The sequence below is a fragment of the Phaethon aethereus genome (assembly GCF_964289735.1).
Source record: "Phaethon aethereus genome assembly, chromosome: 15".
NCBI lineage: Eukaryota > Metazoa > Chordata > Aves > Phaethontiformes > Phaethontidae > Phaethon > Phaethon aethereus.
In genome coordinates, this window is record NC_138591.1 from 12,046,678 (window position 1) to 12,066,850 (window position 20,173).

A 20,173-nucleotide genomic window follows, 5' to 3' on the forward strand; every position below is an offset into this window, starting at 1 on the left:
CTTGTGTTTTGTACACCTCATTCTATTTCTCCTTTACTTCAGTCTTTCCAGATTTGGTTACACAAGGAGCAATGGACCTTTTATTAAACCAGTGTTATTTGAAATTTAGCCCAACTGAAAAACTACTCAGAACTAGTCTGATTTTTATATCCTTTGTGTTCCTTAGTTGCCTTCCAGTTTTCTCTTCCTCTGACATTATTTCTGTACTGCCTAGGACAGGAGTTCTTGTTGCTGTGCAGTAAATGAGATGGGGAAACTAACTTGGCTGAAAAAGAATTTTTTTTTCCCTGGGCTATTTTTCAGCTGGAACCCATTGTCCCATTTAATATATCACACAGCTGCACGTCACAGTGGTGATAGCACAGCACTAAGGACTGTGTGGAACAAGGAACAAGCCTCTGTAGAAGATGAAAAGCAGGGCTTAGCTTTGTTGGCAATGCTGACTTACATACATGGTATCTATGTGCTGGAACGTGTGGTTTCCACAAGGAGGCGTAATGAATATTGCAGTGTCTGAAGGAATGAAGGAAAAAAAATTAACATAACTTATGATACAATATTTAGCCAAACTAGAAATGGAAACAATAAAAGCTAGACTGCTACAAGATAGGGTTGGGGAAATCTTTGTGGAAAGACTAGAAAAGAACTTCAATTATTTTTGTACTAACCTGTCTTATTTTTTGTGGGATTAATTCAGTGATGCTTGTCACAGGTTAAACATTCTAGTAACATGTACCACTTAATTAGAACAAATCAGTGCAACATAAGATGTTCCATTTCAGATTTCATTCTACTAAGTAAGAGTATTTATCTATATCAAAGTGTGAAATGATATATAAAATATTCCAGTTGGTCTTGCATAGCTTCACTTTGATAGAGAGATATTATGCAACTTGTTTACCATCGGAAGAGATGTTTACTGCACCCGTCCTGTGGGTGTCACCAAGCAATAAAACCGCTTGACTGGAAGGTGATTGCAAAGAACAAGGCAGTCAAGTTCTATGTTGAAAACTCTCAGAGCAAATCTTTTTTTCTGATTTTTTAAAAATTTTAAATTTTTTTTAGCTCACTGAAATGAGATTTGTTATCACAAGTCTGGTTTTCTGTTCATAATTTCTTCTCACGTTTGTCTATGTAGGTGGTCAAAATCTTAAGGCTAGATTATAGTACAAGGGGTCAAGTTTCTTCTAAGTATTTAATGGAGCGTTTTCAGGCTGAAAAATGAATTTGAATGAAGTGAATGAAATGAATTCTTAAAGACTGTAACAAACTGTTTCTTATACACCACATCTTAATACTGACGGTCCTGTGACACAGCAACCCCTCTTAAACATCCCTTTGATAATTATAATGATGCCTATCAAAGTGTTCTTGTGTAAGCAATGTGTGCATCTTCTGTATTTTGATTATGTTTAATTGGATAGATGAGGATGAAGGGCAACTTCCTCTTTCATTCTCCTTTCTTGTATGTTCTGTTATCACCTAGAAAGGGAATTCTTTCTATGGTCCATACACGTGCCTCTTTTGCTTCTTGTTTCCTGTTAGTTATGAAACAAAATGGTGATGCAGCACAGGAATGTTTGTACTGAGGCAGGCTTTTTTCTTTTCCTTCTTTCCTTCTTCTCCCCAGTAAGTTACACATTACTATATACAAAGTACAACTATATGCCCACGGCTGGGAGAATACTAACATTGCTTCAACACTGTTAGTGGTTGTTACAAAATTTGTGCACCACCTATACCAGGAAAAATCTCGTATTCCCTTTTCATGTGGGAGTGTTTTTATTTATTTTCTCCTTGTATTGGAAAATAAGGGAAATTCACAAACCTGTACTGATTAATACTTCATGTAGTGGGATTTAACCTTAAAATGTGGTGTTATTGTGCTGTGATAAATATGATGCAAAGAGGACCTTGAGATCAGTGTAGTGGACTGAAAAAAATTTAAAGTGGCTTTTCATTGTTCTGTACATTTAATTTTTACATGCTGAAATATCTGAAAATTTCTGTAATCTTTTGTAAGAATGAAGAAGAGGAGTCAACTTCATGTTTCTGAAATTCCATCTCTAATTGCATCTATGTTGTTAAACCTGCAACAGATAACTGCATTTGAGTGAACTATGTACAGTTAATCTTGCTTTTTTCCTTTTTTTTTTTTTTTTTTATTTTTCCTCCTTCCCCCCTGTAGATTACCAAAGTGGCCTTGGAATACCACAACTGTAATAAAAGCCAGGTAGCTGAGCCAGATCTTCAACGTTTAGGAGACACTGATTCACCAGCTGTTGATTCCTCTGTACCAGATGCACATATGAAATACTCAGAAACTTTTTCAATAACCAAGTACCCATGCTGTAACACAGTGGTGCTTCCACAGTGGCATTCAATATCTAGAACTCACAATGTCTGTGAGCTTTGCATTAACCAGACACTTGGTGTCAAACCAAATAAAGTGCATGTGCCACACTGCAACTTTTTAGAGATAGAAGCAGCTTTGGACTCTTTCTACCTCCAGGAACATACCTTTTTTCAAGTTGTATCAAATACCCTAGAATGCAGCAATTTCTTAAGTTTCTATAGCCCCTTTAGCTACTACACTGCATGTTGCAGGACGGTAAACAGGCATTTTTTAAGTTTCATTAGTTCTGAGAAGACCATCTTTCAGACCCCCAAAGTAGCATTTTCTTCCCATGGGAAGAAAGTTAACACCCAGCATTCTATTCCTCACATTGAGGATAGGAATTGTTTTATTCCTGACCTTCATATTAGTGGCACTAACTTTACTGGTCTGAGCTGCCGGACCAACAAAACCTTGAATCTTTATCTACTGGATTCAAATCTTTTTTGGATATACGCAGAGAGACTAGGAGCATCAAGATCTACTCATCTTAAGGAATTTGCCACCATTGTTGACCTGAAAGAAGAAGTGCACTATGTCCTGGATCAAAACCAGTCACTTGTTGGATCTACCCTGGGTATGGTGTCCATTTCAGAAATGCTTGAAATAAGAAAATTAAGTTTGCAAGTAAACTTACAAATGGATAACTTAACGCCATTTTGAAAATGACTGCTTTTAAAGTGAGACTATAGTCAACACTATGAATCGTTTACAGAACAGAATAATGTATTCTGTTCTAATTTATTTAGTAGTTAACCAAGCAGTGGAATCGTGTTCTAGATGACGTAAGAACTAAGGTTGATATGCTAAAAGTAATTTGCTTTTAAAAGAAGTGACACTCAAAATATGTGATTCTTGACTGCCTGATATATTGAAGGAATTGGTAAAATCTAATCTAATTTGCTTGTGGAAAAAAAAACCTACTGTGCATCTAACACATTTGGTATTACAGAAGGCATCTGTATATTAATGGTGGTGTTGGTGTTTGCTCAGCAGTTCCATGTCCTAAAATATCACAGAATTTCATAAGATACTGCCCACTTATCAGCAGAGACTAGCCCTTCCTCTTGTCCTCTGAAACCAACTTATAAATCGTTGTAAATTTATTTCGAAAAGTATGTCTGTTTTCAAGGTTGAGCTCTGAAGTGGTTTTGGCCAAATCTGTCAATAGTCCATTTCCTGGCTGAATTGGAGGAGGAAAAAATCCACAAAAAAACCCTAAACCCAACCCAGTGATCACAGTTCTGATTTATTTGCAAGTTATTGAATAAGACACAACATGCCTATCCTTATGCATTTACCTATCATGATGATGTGCAAAACTGAGTCCACCTTCAGAAAATGGAGGGTTTTTTAATGTTAGCAATGTAAATAGGGAAGTCAGTTCAGGTGAACATAGTATTAAATTGTTCAAGAACACATATCAATCTAATTTTTATAGCATTAATTACTTTTCCATTTTACCATAAATCTGTAAGTAGAAAATTATGCACAACATAAGAACAAATAGCTATGTGCATATTAAGGATCCTGTCCAGCCCTGTATCCTGTCTCCATCCCACTCCCCCGCAAAAACACTCTGGAAAAACAAACAAAACCCCCAATGACCATAAAAGGATGCTTAGGAAGAATTAAGATCAGAGTGAGGAGATACAAATTTCCTTCCCCTTTCTGCTCCCAGGAATTTCTGTCTCAGACTTTTTTGAGGTCACAGGATTTCCTGAGCTGATGAGGGTTTCTCTGCTGAGTAACACTCAGTGTATTTCTGTTCCAAGTCATTTGAACTTCCGGAAAATTTTTGCTTCAAGATATTTTGTCAGCGAGTCTGATGTACGTTTGGGTTTAGTGGGTTTTTAAAACTTCTATTTTACTTCCTTAAATCTCCTAACTTTTTGTATTTTAAAATAACAAAACAGATTTGTGTTTAATACCTTCAACAGATTTCAGTTTTTACAGATGGTTTCTGAAAATTCAGGAATATGTCTTTTAATTAGCCCCTTCTTTCAGTTAGTACTTAATTATGCAGATATTCCAAATCTGGAGATCTAGAAAGAAAAAAACCTGGTTTGGTCTGGTGTGAGAATTTAATGAAATACTGAATAGTAAATATAAAATGAAATGTACTGCTGTCTGACCTTGGTGCCAGGGAAGGTTATGGTCAGATCATCCTGAGTGCTGTCATCACAGGACAACCAGGTGATAGGGCCCAGTCAACATGGGTTTATGAAGGGCAGATCCTGCTTGATTAACCTGATCTCCTATGGCAAGCTGACCCACTTAGTGGATAAGGGAAAGGCTGTGGATATTGTCTACCTAGACTTTAGTGAAGCCTTTGACACTGTTTCCCGTAGCATACTCGTGGAGAAACTGGGTGCTCATGGCTTGGGTGGGCGTACTTTTCTCTAGGTTAAAACACTGGCTGAGTGGCCAGGCCCAAAGAGTTGTGATGAAGAGAGTTAAATCCAGTTGGCGGCTGGTCATGAGTGATGATCCCCAGGGCTCAGTATTGGGGCCGGCTCTGTTTAATATCTTTATCAATGATCTGAACGAGGGCGTCAAGTGCACCCTCAGTAGGTTTGCAGCTGACACCAAGTTGGGCAGGAGTCTGCCCGTCTGCTTAGGGGTAGGAGGGCTCTGCAGAGGGATCTGGACAGGCTGGATCGATGGACCGAGGCCAATTGCATGAGGTTCCACAAGGCTAAGTGCCAGGTCCTGAGCTTGGATCACAACAACCCCACACAACGCTACTGGCTTGGGGAAGAGCAGCTGGAAAGCTGCCTGGTGGAGAAGGAGCTGGAGGTGTTGGTTGACAGCTGGCTGAATGTGAGCCGGCAGTGTGCCCAGGTGGCCAAGGCGGCCAATAGCATCCTTCCTGGCTTGTATCAGAAATCTGAGTGTGGCCAGCAGGAGTAGGGGAATGATTGTCCCCCTGTACCTGGCACTGGTGAGGCCACACCTTGAATCCTGTGTTCAGTTTTGGGCCCCTCACTACAAGAAGGACATTGAGGTGCTGGAACATGTCCAGAGAAGGGCAATGAAGCTGGTGAGGGGTCTGGAGCCCAAGTCTTACGAGGAGTGTCTGAGGGAACTGGGGTTGTTCAGTCTGGAGATGAGGAGTCTGAGGGGAGACCTTACCGCTCTCTACAACTGCCTGAAAGGAGGTTGTAGAGAGGTGGGTGTCAGTCTCTTCTCCCAAGTAACAAACGATAGGACAAGAAGAAATGGCCTCAAGTTGCGCCAGCAGGGTTTTAGATTGAATATTAGGAAAAATTTCTTCACTGAAAGGGTTGCCAAGCATTGGAACAGGCTGCCCAGGGGAGTGGTGGAGACACCATCCTTGGAGGGATTTAAAAGATGTATAGATGTGGTGCTTAGGGCTGTGGTTAGTGGTGGACTTGGCTGTGCTAGGTTAACAGTTGGACTTGATGATCTTAAAGGTCTTTTCCAACCTAAATGATTCAGTGATTCTATTTCAGAAGTAAATTTTATGATCTGTTATTTTGTATGTATGTACAAAAGTGCCAGTTTTACTTGGGCCTAGTTTTTGGACTGGAAATACCAGAAGGTGATATTTCTATTTGATCAAATAATTATTTCTAGTATGTTTGGTATTACATCTTTTGTCTTTATTATTTAATATTCTTATTTGATAATGCATAGAATAATATTTCTCTATCTAAATTGAGAAGGAGGACACAGTTTATATCTTGCAGCAATTCAGAGAATATGGCCCAGGCTCAGAGTAACATAGCTGAAGGTAGTTGAGGGCTTTGGAACTTGTTCTACGTTTTTGCTATTGGCCAGCTACTTGTTAAATATCTTCAAACTAAGGAGAAAGTTGAATAAAGAAGAAGGTGGTCAGTGGTAAACAGAAAGTGGCCAGTCATAGTAGCATGGGAATAGCAGTCTGTAAAGGGCCGAAGCAAAAGGAGAATTACAGGGGAAGTAGTTAAAAATGGAAGAGTAAATACAAATAAATGTAGAATTAAGTGGAGCCTTCAAGTGGGCCAAATACTTGAATGCTATGTAGAAAGTGAAAAATAGAGAGAGGATACTACTTAAAATTTACCAGGTTTGTGGTTAGATTAGGAGGGAAGAGAGTACACTGAAGAGGAGTAGAAGCAAGATTAGAGAGTAGTGTGGCTAGTGAAAAGAAGACTGTAATGAGCAAAACAATGAAATTTTATCTTGTTTTCACATTAGTGGTGGTTATGCAAGGGTTGATACAAAACTGCCAGAAATTATTAACCAGGTTTGAATTTGTATTTCCTCTGTAAGTTCTTCTGAATTCCAAAGTAAAAACTGCCAAAACCACATATTTGAGAGACATAAATAATTTTGTTATATATCAATTTCGTTTCAGAGAACTTCATAAAAAATTTCAGTATTCTCTACAGTCCCTTGAAAAGGCATCTTGTTGATGACCCTTCAGTCCATTTTCATGAACAGCGTGTAATCACTGAAGTGACTACTAATACCTTTCATGAGACCGTGTTTTTGAGTGAAAAGGTACACTTTATTACTGAAAAAGTTTATTGAAATCATTGCTCAGACTTGGGGGGGAGGGCAGGTCTTATTCCTTTTTTTACATTGATGTGCTTTGCTGCTTTGTAACATAAAATATGTTGTTGTGTAACAATGCAAAAGTTTTGGGGTTTTGGGCGTTTTTTTAATAAAGGCAATTCAGAATAGTGTGATCTTAAGTGAATCTGAAAAAGATCATCTTCTGGTGTTAAAATAATCAAAAAGTTAATGCATCTGATTCCCTGACAGGTTTCTGCCACAGTTCAAAGTTTATTGGATTTTTGGGGATTGTTTTTTGCTTTTTTGGAGGAGGAGTGAGGAATGGAGTGTGTTGGTTCCCCCCCCCATGTGTTTGAAATACAGATTTTAATTTAAAAGAAAAAAAAGCATCTGTGACTTGATTTTTTCCTTTTCCTTTCTTCCACTGTAGCAGGAGCACATGCTAAATACATAGGGTTTGAGGTAACATTGAAGAACATTCTCATTTCTGTTTCACATGTCAAAGGAAATAAATATACCACAACTTTTTTCTATATATTAATTTTTTAAAATAAACCTTACTTTAAAAAGGTTAAAAATTATTGGAAAGTAGATATAACAAAAAAAAAAAAGGTTGTAATCTAAAGCATTATTTGAAAGCACACAGCAAAATACCCAAAACTGTCACAGGTGAAAGCTTTCTAATTGCATGCCATGAAATTGCTTTGCATAAGATGTCATCCTGAACAGTAGTTAAATTACTTTGATTTCTTAAAGATGTGATAGTAAGGATTAATATCCATTGTCTTTGAGGTCTGCAGTGAATGTGTGTGTCTCCAGTAATTGGTTTTCAGCAGCCCTAACTCCTGCTTTGCTAGTTAAAGGCAAAAAGCAGAAGTCTAGACATCATGTGCCCCACCCCGCCATATGAAGTATACAGTTGCTGTTAAGATACACAGAAATTTAAGATTGCAAAAGAATCTTGGCAAGTGTGGTAAAGTTTGGTGCATTTTCACTTGAAGGGAATGATCCTAAACTAAATAATCTAATAATTCTCTTCATTTTGTCTTTTTCTTTATGGAAAGAGAATTCCCCAAGAATTTTTATGTGTTAACTCAGTAGACAGAGGGCATCAGTAAATAGCTTGTAGTAAAGTTTATTCACATTAGGATATAGTTTCCTTTCACATTCCCAAGTCTTAGATGTTGTGAAGACTAGTCCTCCTTTACTACAGATTAACTACAATAGATAATAAAATTCTTCTCCATTTAATTTTCCAGAATGTCTTGCTGCTCTATTATGCACAGTGGTGTGGATTCTGTGCTTCTCTTAATCACATCTTTATTCAACTTGCTCGGCTTTTGCCTCCAGATAATTTCACTGTGGCAAGGTAAAAAAAAGATTCTAATTTCATCTCTCTAGAATAATGTAAGTTCATTGAGGTCATCAGCCTAGAAAATAATTACTTTTTTTCTCTCTACGATCTTGCACTAGTAGATGTGAATGTCATCTGCTTAATTTTTCTTTGAATGCATTATTTTGTTTTCCTCCATATAAATTTGGTAGTTTTTAATCTCACTGCAGTAGTTATGCAGTTTAATGAAAATGAATTTTTAAACAGTGCAATTAACCTTGAAGCTTCCTAATTTCAGGAAGTGAATCAATAAAACAGCAACAGAAAATTATTTTTACCCCGCTCTGATAATTTCTAGCAAATAATTATATCCTGTAGTACTGTATTTGAGAAACTGTTTGAGATAGTCAAAATACGTATTGTTGTGTGTTAACCCTGGTGGGCAGATAAGCACCACACAGCTGCTCACTCACTTCCCCCCTCCATCCCCAGTGGGATGAGGGAAGAGGAAAGGAAGAATAAAACCAAGAAAACTTAGAGGCCAAGATAAAACAAAACAAAGTGTTTAATAAGTGAAGGATAAGTGGAAAGAGAGAGAGGAAAGCAAAACAAGTGATGCGAAGGCAGTCACTCATCAACTGTGGGTAGACCAATGCCCAGACAGTTCTCAAGGTAAAAGGTGGCTAACCCCGCTAAAACCTCCTCTTTTCCCTTTTATTGCTGAGCATGACGTTATATGGGATGGAATAGCTCTTTGGTTAGTTCAGGTCATCTGCCTGCTTGTGTCCCCACTCCCTGGTGCATCCACTGTGGGGGCAGAGGAGGAAACAGGGAAGGCCTTGATGCTGTGGAAGCACTGTTCAGCAATATGTTATCGACACTGTTTTCATCACAAATCTAGTACATAGCACCATAGAAGCTACTATGGAGAAAATTAACTCTATCCTAGCCAAAACCAGGTTTCTTATATATATATTTTTTAATATACATGTGTCTAACATTTTAATGTATCTATAAAGTTATATAAATATATATTTAATATGTATAAAAGACTTATTTTTATTTGGTGTTTCCAGGGTTTTCAATGTTTCATTGCAACCTAAACTTTCTTCTTCATGTATCTGATAATACATCAATACTTAGAACATCTGGTGTGATGCATCCTTGTTTCATTCTGACTGAACCAGGAGGCAGCATGAGATGTATATGGAAAAAAAATCAGTTAAAAATCTGGAGTTATCACCTGTTTATATTTGTGGCTTTATTCCCATAGATGTAATGCTACTCTCAAATCTACACCCATTCTCTTTCCTGACTTTCAAGTTCTCTCATTTGCTCCATCATTTTGATTGCAGTATTACGGCTGTAATTGCCTATGTTTTTTTCTATAGTTAAACTGTTGTAATTAATAATTTTATTTGCAATCAAAGAAAACCTAAAAATGCGGAGAAAAACATAACAAGCAATTGAACAAGTGTTTCACTCACAAAATCTTGTGTTCCTTTATCTAGAGATTTAGAAAAAAATGTGCCTTTAAGAATGTGTTTGTCCTTGGAAGAAAGTAATTTACTCCCAAAACTACTTGAGGGGAAGATACTAATACAGTCTGAGGAACAAATTAATGAATAGAAAAAACTTCAGTTTTGCATTGAAACTGTTAGGCAGGTCTGTTTCAGAGAAGAAGGGTGTGTACATGATGAGTGACTGCGATTTAATTGCTGAGTGAGGGTAGTTGGAATACAGATAGTTGTTAAACTGAGATTCATCATTTTGAATATTGGTAATTAATTCTGCTGACTCACATGCATGAAGTATTTTTGACATAACACTTTTAGACTTACTTTCACAGATACCTGCATTTCTGTCTTCCCAATCCTTAAAATGGTGTTTTACAATAAAATACAGATTGTTCCTCTGCCTGTTCTTTTCATCAGTGTGTCTTTTCTTAACAGAATTGATATCACTCGAAATGACCTTCCATGGGAATTTATGACGGACCATCTTCCAACCATTTTATTTTTTCCTCATCAGAGGTAATGTAATTCTTTAGCCTGTGGGTTTTTAACTTTCATTGTGCTAAGCTATAATAATTATCTGGTTACATGTCTTAGTAGAGAAAAAAAGTCAAACAGTAATTCTTTTCCATATATGCATTCTTTGGAAATCTTACAGTGGTTCTAATCTGTGAATTTTTGTTTCTCCCTCGCTTCTGTGTGGTAAAATGAATGTGATGTAATCGGAGGGACTTAGGAGTGTTCATTGCTCAAACTGAAATTCTTTCAGGTTGCATTTCTCTCATTGTTCTGATGTTTGGCTTTGGGGGGGGAATGTATGTGTGTCTAGCTGTACCTGTATTTTGGATATAGGATTCTTCGGCAATCTGCATAAACCATTGAAGTGTTCCATCAGCTAAGAACTAGTCTTAACAGCGGCAAAAAGAATGACTTGGAATACTTCTGGCCTTTATAAGCTTTCTAAAGGAGATGCTAATATCTGAAGCAAAATCTTTGATTTTACATAGTATAAGAATGGCCCTATATAGAGAGATAGCTCTTAACTTGTCCTGACTTAATAAAAATAAGGGTTAAATTTCCCTCTATTTTATATTTTGTTTATATGTCAGTTATGCTCCCTTTTGTATTGAAAGAAGTTTCATATTAAAAGAAATTTCAGTGTATAAGATGTACGTTAAATAAGAGGTGTTTTCCTGTTAAAATCAGAATATAGAATTATTTTCTTTTTCCTGCTTTTAGTGATGTTGTTAGTCTTGTTTGGTAACATCATTTTGTTGCCATAAAAGAATATGAAGCAAAAAAACCCCAAAGAACAGTTAAGAATGTTACGATCAAGTAGAAAGAGAACATGGGATGGAGTGAAAAAGGTAGTTGAAGAAGTGGAAGTATGACACAGTAACAAAATTTACTTAAAACAGTCTCAAAATTGTTTGGAAATTGTATAAAAGTTATTGGAAGATTAACATGTTGCATGGCTAGAAAAAGTTGAAAACCTATTGCAAATACTTTAGGGGTTTTATTGAGCTGTTCTATTGCAGTGTTTCTTAAACATAAGATTATTTTATTTTTAAACTATGAATATTTCAAGTGGTGTGATACAGTCTTCAGGTGAAAGCCATGATTGAAAGTAAAGTTCATGTAAGAACTTACAGTGTAAACTAACACTGTGGTTATTGAAATATCTTAATAACACTTATTATTTCAGTATTTCACTTGGGCATAAATGCTTTTTTTTCCCCGAAGTTCTAATTAGCACAGATACTTTAATTGTCATTAGTGTACTTAATGCTATTGACTACATTTTTTTCAGCAGTAATTTAAAAAAAAAAAATTACAGAGAATTACTTTTACAGATACTATAGAATTACATCATCAGAATTTGTGTACATTGCCAAAACATTTTGGCTTTTGTTCTGACTCAGTAGCAAGTGCTGGAGTTTTCACAGGAGAAGAGCAGCGGCAGATTTGTTGGCATTCTAGAAGCCTTGCATTGTTCCTTTAAAACAGAAAAGCAGTAAAGTTTCAGCAGCAGTTTAACACCTACAGAGGAAAATATCCAAAGGAGATTGGCAGTAAAACCAGGTGTACATGCTGTTGAAGTGAAACTATATACAGCAAGCAAGACTTCAGAGAAAGAGCCAAGAAATAAAGAGTGTAAGACAGGGAAGTGTAGTTTCAAGGAGGCAACTGGGATTGAGAATAATTTCTGGGATGATGAAAAACAGCTGAGTTAGAGGAAGGGAAGTGATTCATGAATGGGTGAACAAAAAAAGGCAAGATGAAGGTGGGGTAGAGAAAGGCACAAAGGGTCGGTCAGGAAAAAAGGAACCCTAAAGTTAGGGATGTAAAAGTGCAGAGAGTACAGTACACACAGAGCAGGTGCATCCAACTTCTCATAGGCTGAGGAACAAGAAAGAAACATCAGATTCAACAGCTCCACAAGCTTTCAAAAGTGCTCAATTTATTGTTTCGGGTATGTTTTTGGTGTGAAGATGTATGCCCTCTGCATTAGAGGTGATTGACCTTGGGTTTTGTTTTTCTTTTTTTTAAAAGGCTAATACTCAATCTTAGGCAATTACAGTTTGTATAAAAAGGAAGTGAAAACAAGCAGTATAATAAATAGCTGCTGCTTTGCAATGTAAAATAAAAATGTTGATTTTCATCTTTTTCCCTCAAGAACCCTATAATCAGAAAATCGTAATTCAGACTATTGGCACTGTGTAGTGTTACCTACCACAAAATGTTTAAATCAGTGCCTCAAGTCTTGCAATTCTAAATTCATGTTTTATTTCAGTACAGAAATAGTTTTATTTATATCAGTACTGAGTCACCCCAATTTCCAACTCATCACCTCCCCTACTGTGGTACAGTAAGTCATGCAAATCAGCCTCGGATCAGGCTCCCTCTGCCACCACATTCCTCCAGCTCGGTTCCAGTCCTTCTCTGGTCCCTAGGTTAATTGAGCAGGAACTCATCTGCAGTACAATTCCAAGGTGTGTACCTGTCTACCTAAAGGCAGTGTGACCTTCATCCACTGCTTAGCAAAAGCTGCAGTCTTCAGTGCCAATACCCTGATCCAGCTGTCAAGTTCTGCAGATTCCACTGGGTCTCAGTTCTGTGCATTTTCCAGCATTCAGACTTGTTGATCTCTCATTTGCACAGTCCATTAGTTCTGGCTGGCTTGAGTGGCTAGAAGCAGAGGACCTGCTGGTTTAAAGATGAATAATCTCAATTTTAGTTGAGGTGAGCCATTGTGTTTTATGAGGTGCTTCTGACAGTTAAGACAAGTAGTAATAGTATGCTGTTGCCTTCTACTCTGTTAGCTGAACATTTACTAGATCTAATAATATTAACAACCATTGGACTACTACTGTGATTAATTTTAGAGCTGGAAAAAGCTAGAAACTTTTTCTGAATATTGTTGTGGCTACAGTTAAACGTTAAACTTGGATGTGAGCTCATTGTCAGCTGAGAAGCTGCTGATGGTTATTACAGGAATAACTTGGTTGATCACCAGAAGTTGGCAGGGGAAGAAAAATCAAGTTGCTTATGCTTCCAAAAATAGCTTAATTTTGATGAACAGGAGCCTCATCTGGCTGAAGTTCTTGAATTATTGATAAAATATGGTATCTGTCTTCTACCTGAAATACAGTAAGTAGTTCTCAATAAATGAAATTAGCATATGTTTATATCCCATATGCTAATGAGTTGGATTTCACAGAAAGCATTTTTGAGGCAACTGTAATTGGTAACTGACTAATTCCCCTGTTCCAGATGTGTGGTGTAGGCAGTTTGGAAACATAACGTTACACATGTGGGGACACAGGAATTGTCCATGGTCTGTGTTGTACAGGAGCAGCAGTAGTAATCTTTTGAGGCATTATACTTGAATCTGGCTTTCTTGCTTTGGAATAATTTGTTTGGGTTTAACTTATGTCCTTTTTCTGACTTGTGTCATTCACCCCTGTCTGTATGCTACATACCATTAATCTGGTTATGAATTTGGCAACCAAAGGGAAGTAAAGTAAGCTTTTCTTCTCTGTTTTGGTGGTTCCCTAATGAAAGAGAGAATATGCTTCTGACTGGTGAAGGCTACAGATGATACAAAGTGATAAACTATTAGCTAGCTTCCCAGTTAAACATACTGGGTGGTCTTCAAGGAGCTTGGACTCCTTTGTCAGGTTAAGCCTAACAGTTTATGCTGTTGCAGAAAGCAGTGGCCCTACCTCTTCACATGCTGGGCTTAGTATTCACAGCCATATAATAAGCTTCAGGGGGAAAAAAAAAAAACCAACAAAAAAACCCACAACAAAAACCTAAAAAACTTGTTTGACTTGCTTCCTTGATCACCTCAGTGGCATAAAGACAAAAGTACCCTTCTGATGTTGGAACACATTAAGCTACTTCCTCCAGGATAACATACATAAGCTCAAAATAGTCATTTCCCATCAGACAACTTTATACATCTGGACTTGACTTCTAACAATATATGTAGAATTAGGAACATTTAAATGCTTCAGCTTTTAACATTTGTTGATACTGGTACACTCTGATCATACCTGCCCAACAGTGATGCTACCATATGTACTTCAAGCCCATAATGAGGATACTTTTTTTGGAGTAAAATTTGTTTCCTGAAATTTGACAGAGAATTTTGCCTCTTGGACAAATACCAATCCAATGCAGAGATGTTTACAGCACCCAGTCTGGAATACAGGTAAAAGTGTTCATAAAAAGACACCACTATGTGCTCTCTCTTTTATTATGAGAGTTCAGGTTTCTCTTAGCTGCTATATGAACCATTCTTGAAAAAAAAAACAAGCTATCAAGTTGGAGTTGAACAGCAGATGCTTAGATAAAATTGGTTACCTGTCTGAATGTTTTAACGTTAACTTGTTATGTCTTTCTAGGAAGGAACAAAGTGTGAAGTTCCCTGAAGACTCTTCAATTAACCTTCCTAATCTCCTTAAATTTATTTTACATCACTCAAGTTTTTCTTCATCAGAGCCCTGTACCAAAGAATGTCTACATAAAGAGACAGTTCTACAGCAAGGACATATCTCCCACTTAGAGAGAGAAATTCAGAAGTTAAGATCAGAAATCAGTGCCCTTCACCAGGCCCACAACCAGCTTGAAGCACAGCTTTCTGAAGCTAGGAGGGAGGAACATAGACTACAGCAGCAAAAACACACACTGGAAAAGCAGCACAAGACTCTGCAGCTCCACACTGAGCAGTTACAGGCCACGTATGACCAGAAAAATCAGGAATTATTAGAAATGGCTGAAAAGCTTCAAGAATTGGCTGACGCATCAGAAAACCTCCTTAAAGAGAATACTTTACTGAGAATCCTGGTGGCATCAAGGGAAGGAAAGCTACAGGGCAAAGACAAAATTAAAGAATCCCTTCAGTCAGAGCAAACACTTTCTGAAGATGATGTATCAGTTTCAACAGGAACTTCCCCATTAGAGGAAAAAAGGATTGATAATATTGATACCATAGAGACAGAGCACAGTAGTGGAAACAGGACAGAATGATTGCTTACACAATAATGAAATGATGCAGTACTGGGTAGGTATTTATGCAAATTTTATTGAAATTCAGTGTAAATAAAGACTTCTTCCCCCATATGATCTAGAAAAAGAAAAATCAAATGGAATATTTTTGTATACTTGAACAACTTACTAGATACCCACACCTAAAGCGAAGAGGAGTATGGAAAACACTTTCTGCACTTTACTATTGCACTATCTTGCAAACACCTATCCATTCAGATTAAAGATGCTGATTTTTAGCAGCAGCAGTGTGAAGCACCTCTGACTAAGGACCAGTTATTTTTCACTGGCATTCTCTTTACAGCTGCTAGAAGAGAAATTAGACCTTTGATTTATACTTCTCCATAATTTCTGAAGTTTGCCCTTTACACTGCACTCTTTGCTGAATTAAAAGAGAGATATTTCATGTGTAAACTTGAATGGACAAAGTCATCTTGCTACAACTCTTCTGTTCCAGAACTTCAGCACTTTGTATCACTTTTGTATACCAGTTATCTGTCTTGAAACCTGCAAGAGCCATGTGTGAACTGTTCTCTACTGAAAACTAAAGAAAGTCTTGCTGAATTAATCCTTTTCTCCTCAATTTGTAAGAAAGAGGTCTAAAATACAGCAGTTTAAGTGTATGGGTCTGGCTATACATGCAAGTCCCATGAGACTAGTGTCTTAAAAAAAAATGAACACATGCCAGGGTAAGAACAGCCCTCTATCAGCTGTATCCCACATTGTACTCAAGTGGCAACAGCAGGAGCTTTTTCCTACTGGCAGCATTATTTTTTGCCTCAAATTATAGCCTTCACTTAAAAATAAAAGCAAATGTAGCACTAAAAATGCAAGTCAGTGTTTTACTGCCTAGGCCATTATTGTCTTGCATATAGTTAAAATTTTCAAGCAAGTTTGCTAGGCCTATGTTACTTAGTTAGTTATTCCATATGGACAGGTACAGGAAGCAAGTCTAGTGCTTCCTACAGAGCTGAAGAACTTGGCCTTCGTTATTCATAACTTATCTCAGGAAACAGATTTACAGTAGCTTTTTTCTCCTAGGCAATTAAGTGTTTAAAAATTTCAGTAGGCACAAGGAAGCAATATATGAAGGCCTAGAAAACAGGTTAGTGGCCTCAAAACATGTGTGCCTACCCTAACTTTTAGAACATGTAAGCTGCCATTGGTGGCTCAGTGTTGTTCCTTCTCCTCCTCTTTCTACCCCTCTCTTCCCACCAAACCTTTTGAGGTCCAGAACACCCCATTTAATACATCTTTTTACAGTTTCCATAGCTGAACTATATAGCACAGAACAGGGAAATGGAAGGGATGTCTCAAACTTTTATATACCAATCAGCAATCTTCCCTCTTCCATATCAACAGTTGTTTTTGTAGGAAAGACTGTAACTTGTAGTAGTACAGTTAAATCAAAAGTTATCTACAAGATAAACTGAATGCTACAGTTGACTGTCTGTGGACTAAAATGCCTTTTTATAACAGGCTGTTAACATACACCCTAACTGCTAAGTACACAAACAGGGGTTGTAGGAAAAACTTGTATTAGTTGCATTTACACCAGTTTTTAATAAGTAACCACTTCTGCAGTTTCAGCATGCAGACTTACAGGAGAGAAAAGCCTGCTCTACTGCCTTTTCAAACTCCTGGAAACCTTCTGGACCATGCCTGAGGGTTCTGTATCCATCATTAGTTCCCATGTTGGAATCCATCAAAATGGCAGTTTCCTTGCAGTAGCTACATAGAGAACCCCGTTCTAGCAGCCCAAAGCTTAACCCACCTAGCTGCAACTAAAAGGCAATCACTTCCTTTTTTGTAGCTCCTCTTTCCTCTCTCAACACGTTACTGAAGGCTTAAACCTTCTTTTCAAAGAAGGTATTCCATGAGAGGAGGAGTTCTGACTATGCAGTCAAGTTAGTAGCAGAAGCAAGCTTTAACTGGAATGCCATATACAGTTGTGGTTCAGGAGTCCCATTGTGTTATGTACAGTTGCATCATATTATTCCCATATGCTGTGGAACATAAAGCAAAAAGCTTCTGGCAGCTTATTTACAGTTCACAGTTGTAAAGTAGTTCACAATACAGTAGTAGCTCCATCAAAATAGGCTCAGCTAAACATTCAAGTAACAAAAAATGCTAGTAGTCTCTTAATACCAATGTATCCATTGCCAGCAATGGACATTATGCCACATGAGTCAGCTCCTGTCATGGAGGAATTACAATACACAGCTGATGCAGAGTGCAACTTCTCAGTGCATGCAGTTGCAAACAAAGCTTATTTAAGCCTCATCAGGGTGTTTTCTGATGAGTAGTATGCATGTGACCAGGTTCTTCACAGTATAGATATTCTTCTGCTGGTTACACACATCATAAGCATAGTCCATATACATGTGTTGCTCCAAGTTAGCTATGTACTTCTGTGCCATTTGGAGTTAGCTTAGGTTTCCTCTCTACACAAGGTCCTTTAGCAGAGTACTGCACCAGAAGAAAGGGCTCTTTGGTTTCTCCTTCACCCACAATGCTTTCCTCATCTTCAGACTGGCTGATCCTCTGCAGACGCAGGTAACACCAGCAGCCCAGTATCAAGGCACCAAGAGCTGCAATAGCAATCAAAATGACAATAACTGTCACCACTCCAGTGGTGGGGCTATGATCCATAATAGACATGGTCAATATTTCAGATTGTCAGACTTCTTTAAGGAGATTCTTCTGTCCTCACTATCAGGCTTGCTCCATCTTCGAACTCCTGCAGTGAAAAAAATAGACACTTGAAGTTGTGTCATTTTACCAACCATGACTATAATGTTGCTGAATATGGTATCCTTCACAATGACAAATGACCCTCTTGCATTCAGGGCTTTGAGCTTCTCCCACTCCTACAGTTCTTACTCATTTTAAGCCATTTCTTCAGACTGCCTTTGAAACTGCAGATTTCTACATCAAACTAAAGCAAATAAAAGCTAAGCTCATTTCAACTCTTGACATGCTCATCAGGATAGCACATGGTCAAGCCTGCTATGAGGTAACAGTTTTTACTAGGAGATAGAGACAAGACAGACACATAATAGACTATATAGAAGTGATACAGTTCAGTATAGAGAGATTTAAGACTATTTAATTCAAATAGTAAATCATGCGTGAGCTCTCCAATCCATGACAAGGTACCAGTTCAGCTACCTTTAGTTTTCCTAAAGGAATCCTACAGAAGTAGTACATTTGAGTCAGAAGTCTGGCCCTCTTAATTTCATTTACAAACATCTTTCTTACATCCTAACAGTTCCAGAATTAGTAAGGTAATTGCAATGCTAATACATTACTATAAGCCTGTCCATAACACTAGTCTGTTTAGAAGGGTTGACTACATGGTAATTAAATGGTTGTTCCTCAAGATGATAAAAGAGCCAGATGTTGCTTTATATGCATTTTTCCAAAGAAGGAGGTAGAGCTAGATTTATTGAAGACTAACAAAACACAAGGGGGAGTTCATTATTTTAAGCTTCTGCTTCTCTCACTGGTTTTCAAGCCACAAGAGCAAGGTAGTGCATTAGGACTGCAGCTGAAATGCAAACAGAGGTAGCCAGCAGAAAAATGGGAGTGGAGGACCTCCAAGACTTCCTTAGTCCATTGCAGAGTTCTGGCAGAACAGAAATGTGTAGGGAATGTCTTTTGCTACCTCCACTTCCAAGTTCACAACACTACTTAAGGGGTCATGTGAGCCTTGCTTTAAATTTCAGTTACTGTTTACAAAGTTGGTAGCTTTACATTCCTCCACTTCAACTGGGACATAAGGCAACATCAGCCATTACCTTTTCTTTCCTACTACCTTTAACAAAACAAACTCATGGAAGACTTTAGTAGAAACTAGAGCCAGTTCCCACCCAGGAACATACCTTGCCTCTGTACTGCTCTGAGGATCAGGTTAGAGCTCAATACTACAACTCCAGGTACAGCAGATGTAGTCCCTAATGGTTTTAAGATCAACTGCAAGCACAGAAGAATGTCTGCATTTCACCTGACAACGTAGGCACTGACTGGCAATGGCGTAACAGGAGTATCTTCTAGCTGCCATACCGGTCTATTGAGGGCCACATACCTTTCCAGGAAAGGCTTTTCCTCACCATCCTTGATGCAGTCTCTCAGCTGCAACAGCAGCCTCTCCATACAAACCCATCAGGAGAAGTCAGTCTTAACCATTAGGTTCTTGTGAGTGGTGTTCACTGCACTTGAACTCTCACCAGCATTTCAACATGAAAAAGTCACCACAACTTCAGTATCTTTACCAGCAGAATTCAAGCTAGAAACTAAAGTTTATTGCCTAACATGGAACATCAGACCCATCTGCACCACCACATAGCCATTTCAGCAAGGTCACATCCACTAAAGAGAAGTTCAACATGAGTGTCATTAGGGTCCAGGGTCATACAACTTACACACAGTCTGGCTCCATTTCCAGCCCTGTAAACTACAGCAACCAATAGCTTGCAACATTCCTGATAAAACCAGCCAACTCCTGTGGACCCAACTTTGCCCAAGTAAGAAAACAAAACTAACCACACCACAAACCCTCAGCAGAGCTATGCACCCACTGCAGCTGGAAAGGTGTATAGTTTTGTCATGATCATCTTGGTTCTGCAGTGCTTATTCAACACAGGGTAATCAGCTGAGGGTGATAAAGAGTGACTTTCATATAGTTCATTTTCCTCAGGGCATGTCTGAACTGCAGCACTGTTGATCTAGTCACAAGAGTACACCATCAGCATAAAAGATAGTTTACCTTGCTTCTCATGCAGGCACTGCATGTCCACATGAAGCCCTCTTCTGCAGCTTGCTTGCCTACTAGCACTGTTTCTCTACAGCAGT

At 38.0% G+C, this 20,173-nt stretch overlaps 2 protein-coding genes across 3 annotated transcripts in view; one reads left to right on the forward strand and one right to left on the reverse strand.

Annotated features, from left to right (window-relative positions):
* The window catches only part of TXNDC11 (thioredoxin domain containing 11), a gene marked incomplete at both ends in the record, with an annotated part of 33,378 nt that extends 18,077 nt beyond the window's left edge, over nucleotides 1-15,301 (forward strand). For both annotated transcript variants that reach the window (XM_082006502.1, XM_082006501.1), the window contains 5 exons: nucleotides 2,189-2,972; nucleotides 6,759-6,904; nucleotides 8,179-8,288; nucleotides 10,205-10,285; nucleotides 14,677-15,301. In XM_082006502.1, coding sequence (XP_081862628.1) covers nucleotides 2,189-2,972; nucleotides 6,759-6,904; nucleotides 8,179-8,288; nucleotides 10,205-10,285; nucleotides 14,677-15,301 — 1,746 coding nt within the window. The remainder of the gene's footprint in view (nucleotides 1-2,188; nucleotides 2,973-6,758; nucleotides 6,905-8,178; nucleotides 8,289-10,204; nucleotides 10,286-14,676) is intronic.
* Nucleotides 15,302-17,716: 2,415 nt separating this feature from the next.
* Nucleotides 17,717-17,980, reverse strand: SNN (stannin; the record flags this gene model as incomplete). Its single annotated transcript, XM_082006589.1, has 1 exon — nucleotides 17,717-17,980. One exon carries the CDS (start codon nucleotides 17,978-17,980, stop codon nucleotides 17,717-17,719), a length of 264 nt encoding a protein of 87 aa, XP_081862715.1.
* Nucleotides 17,981-20,173: the final 2,193 nt, after the last annotated feature.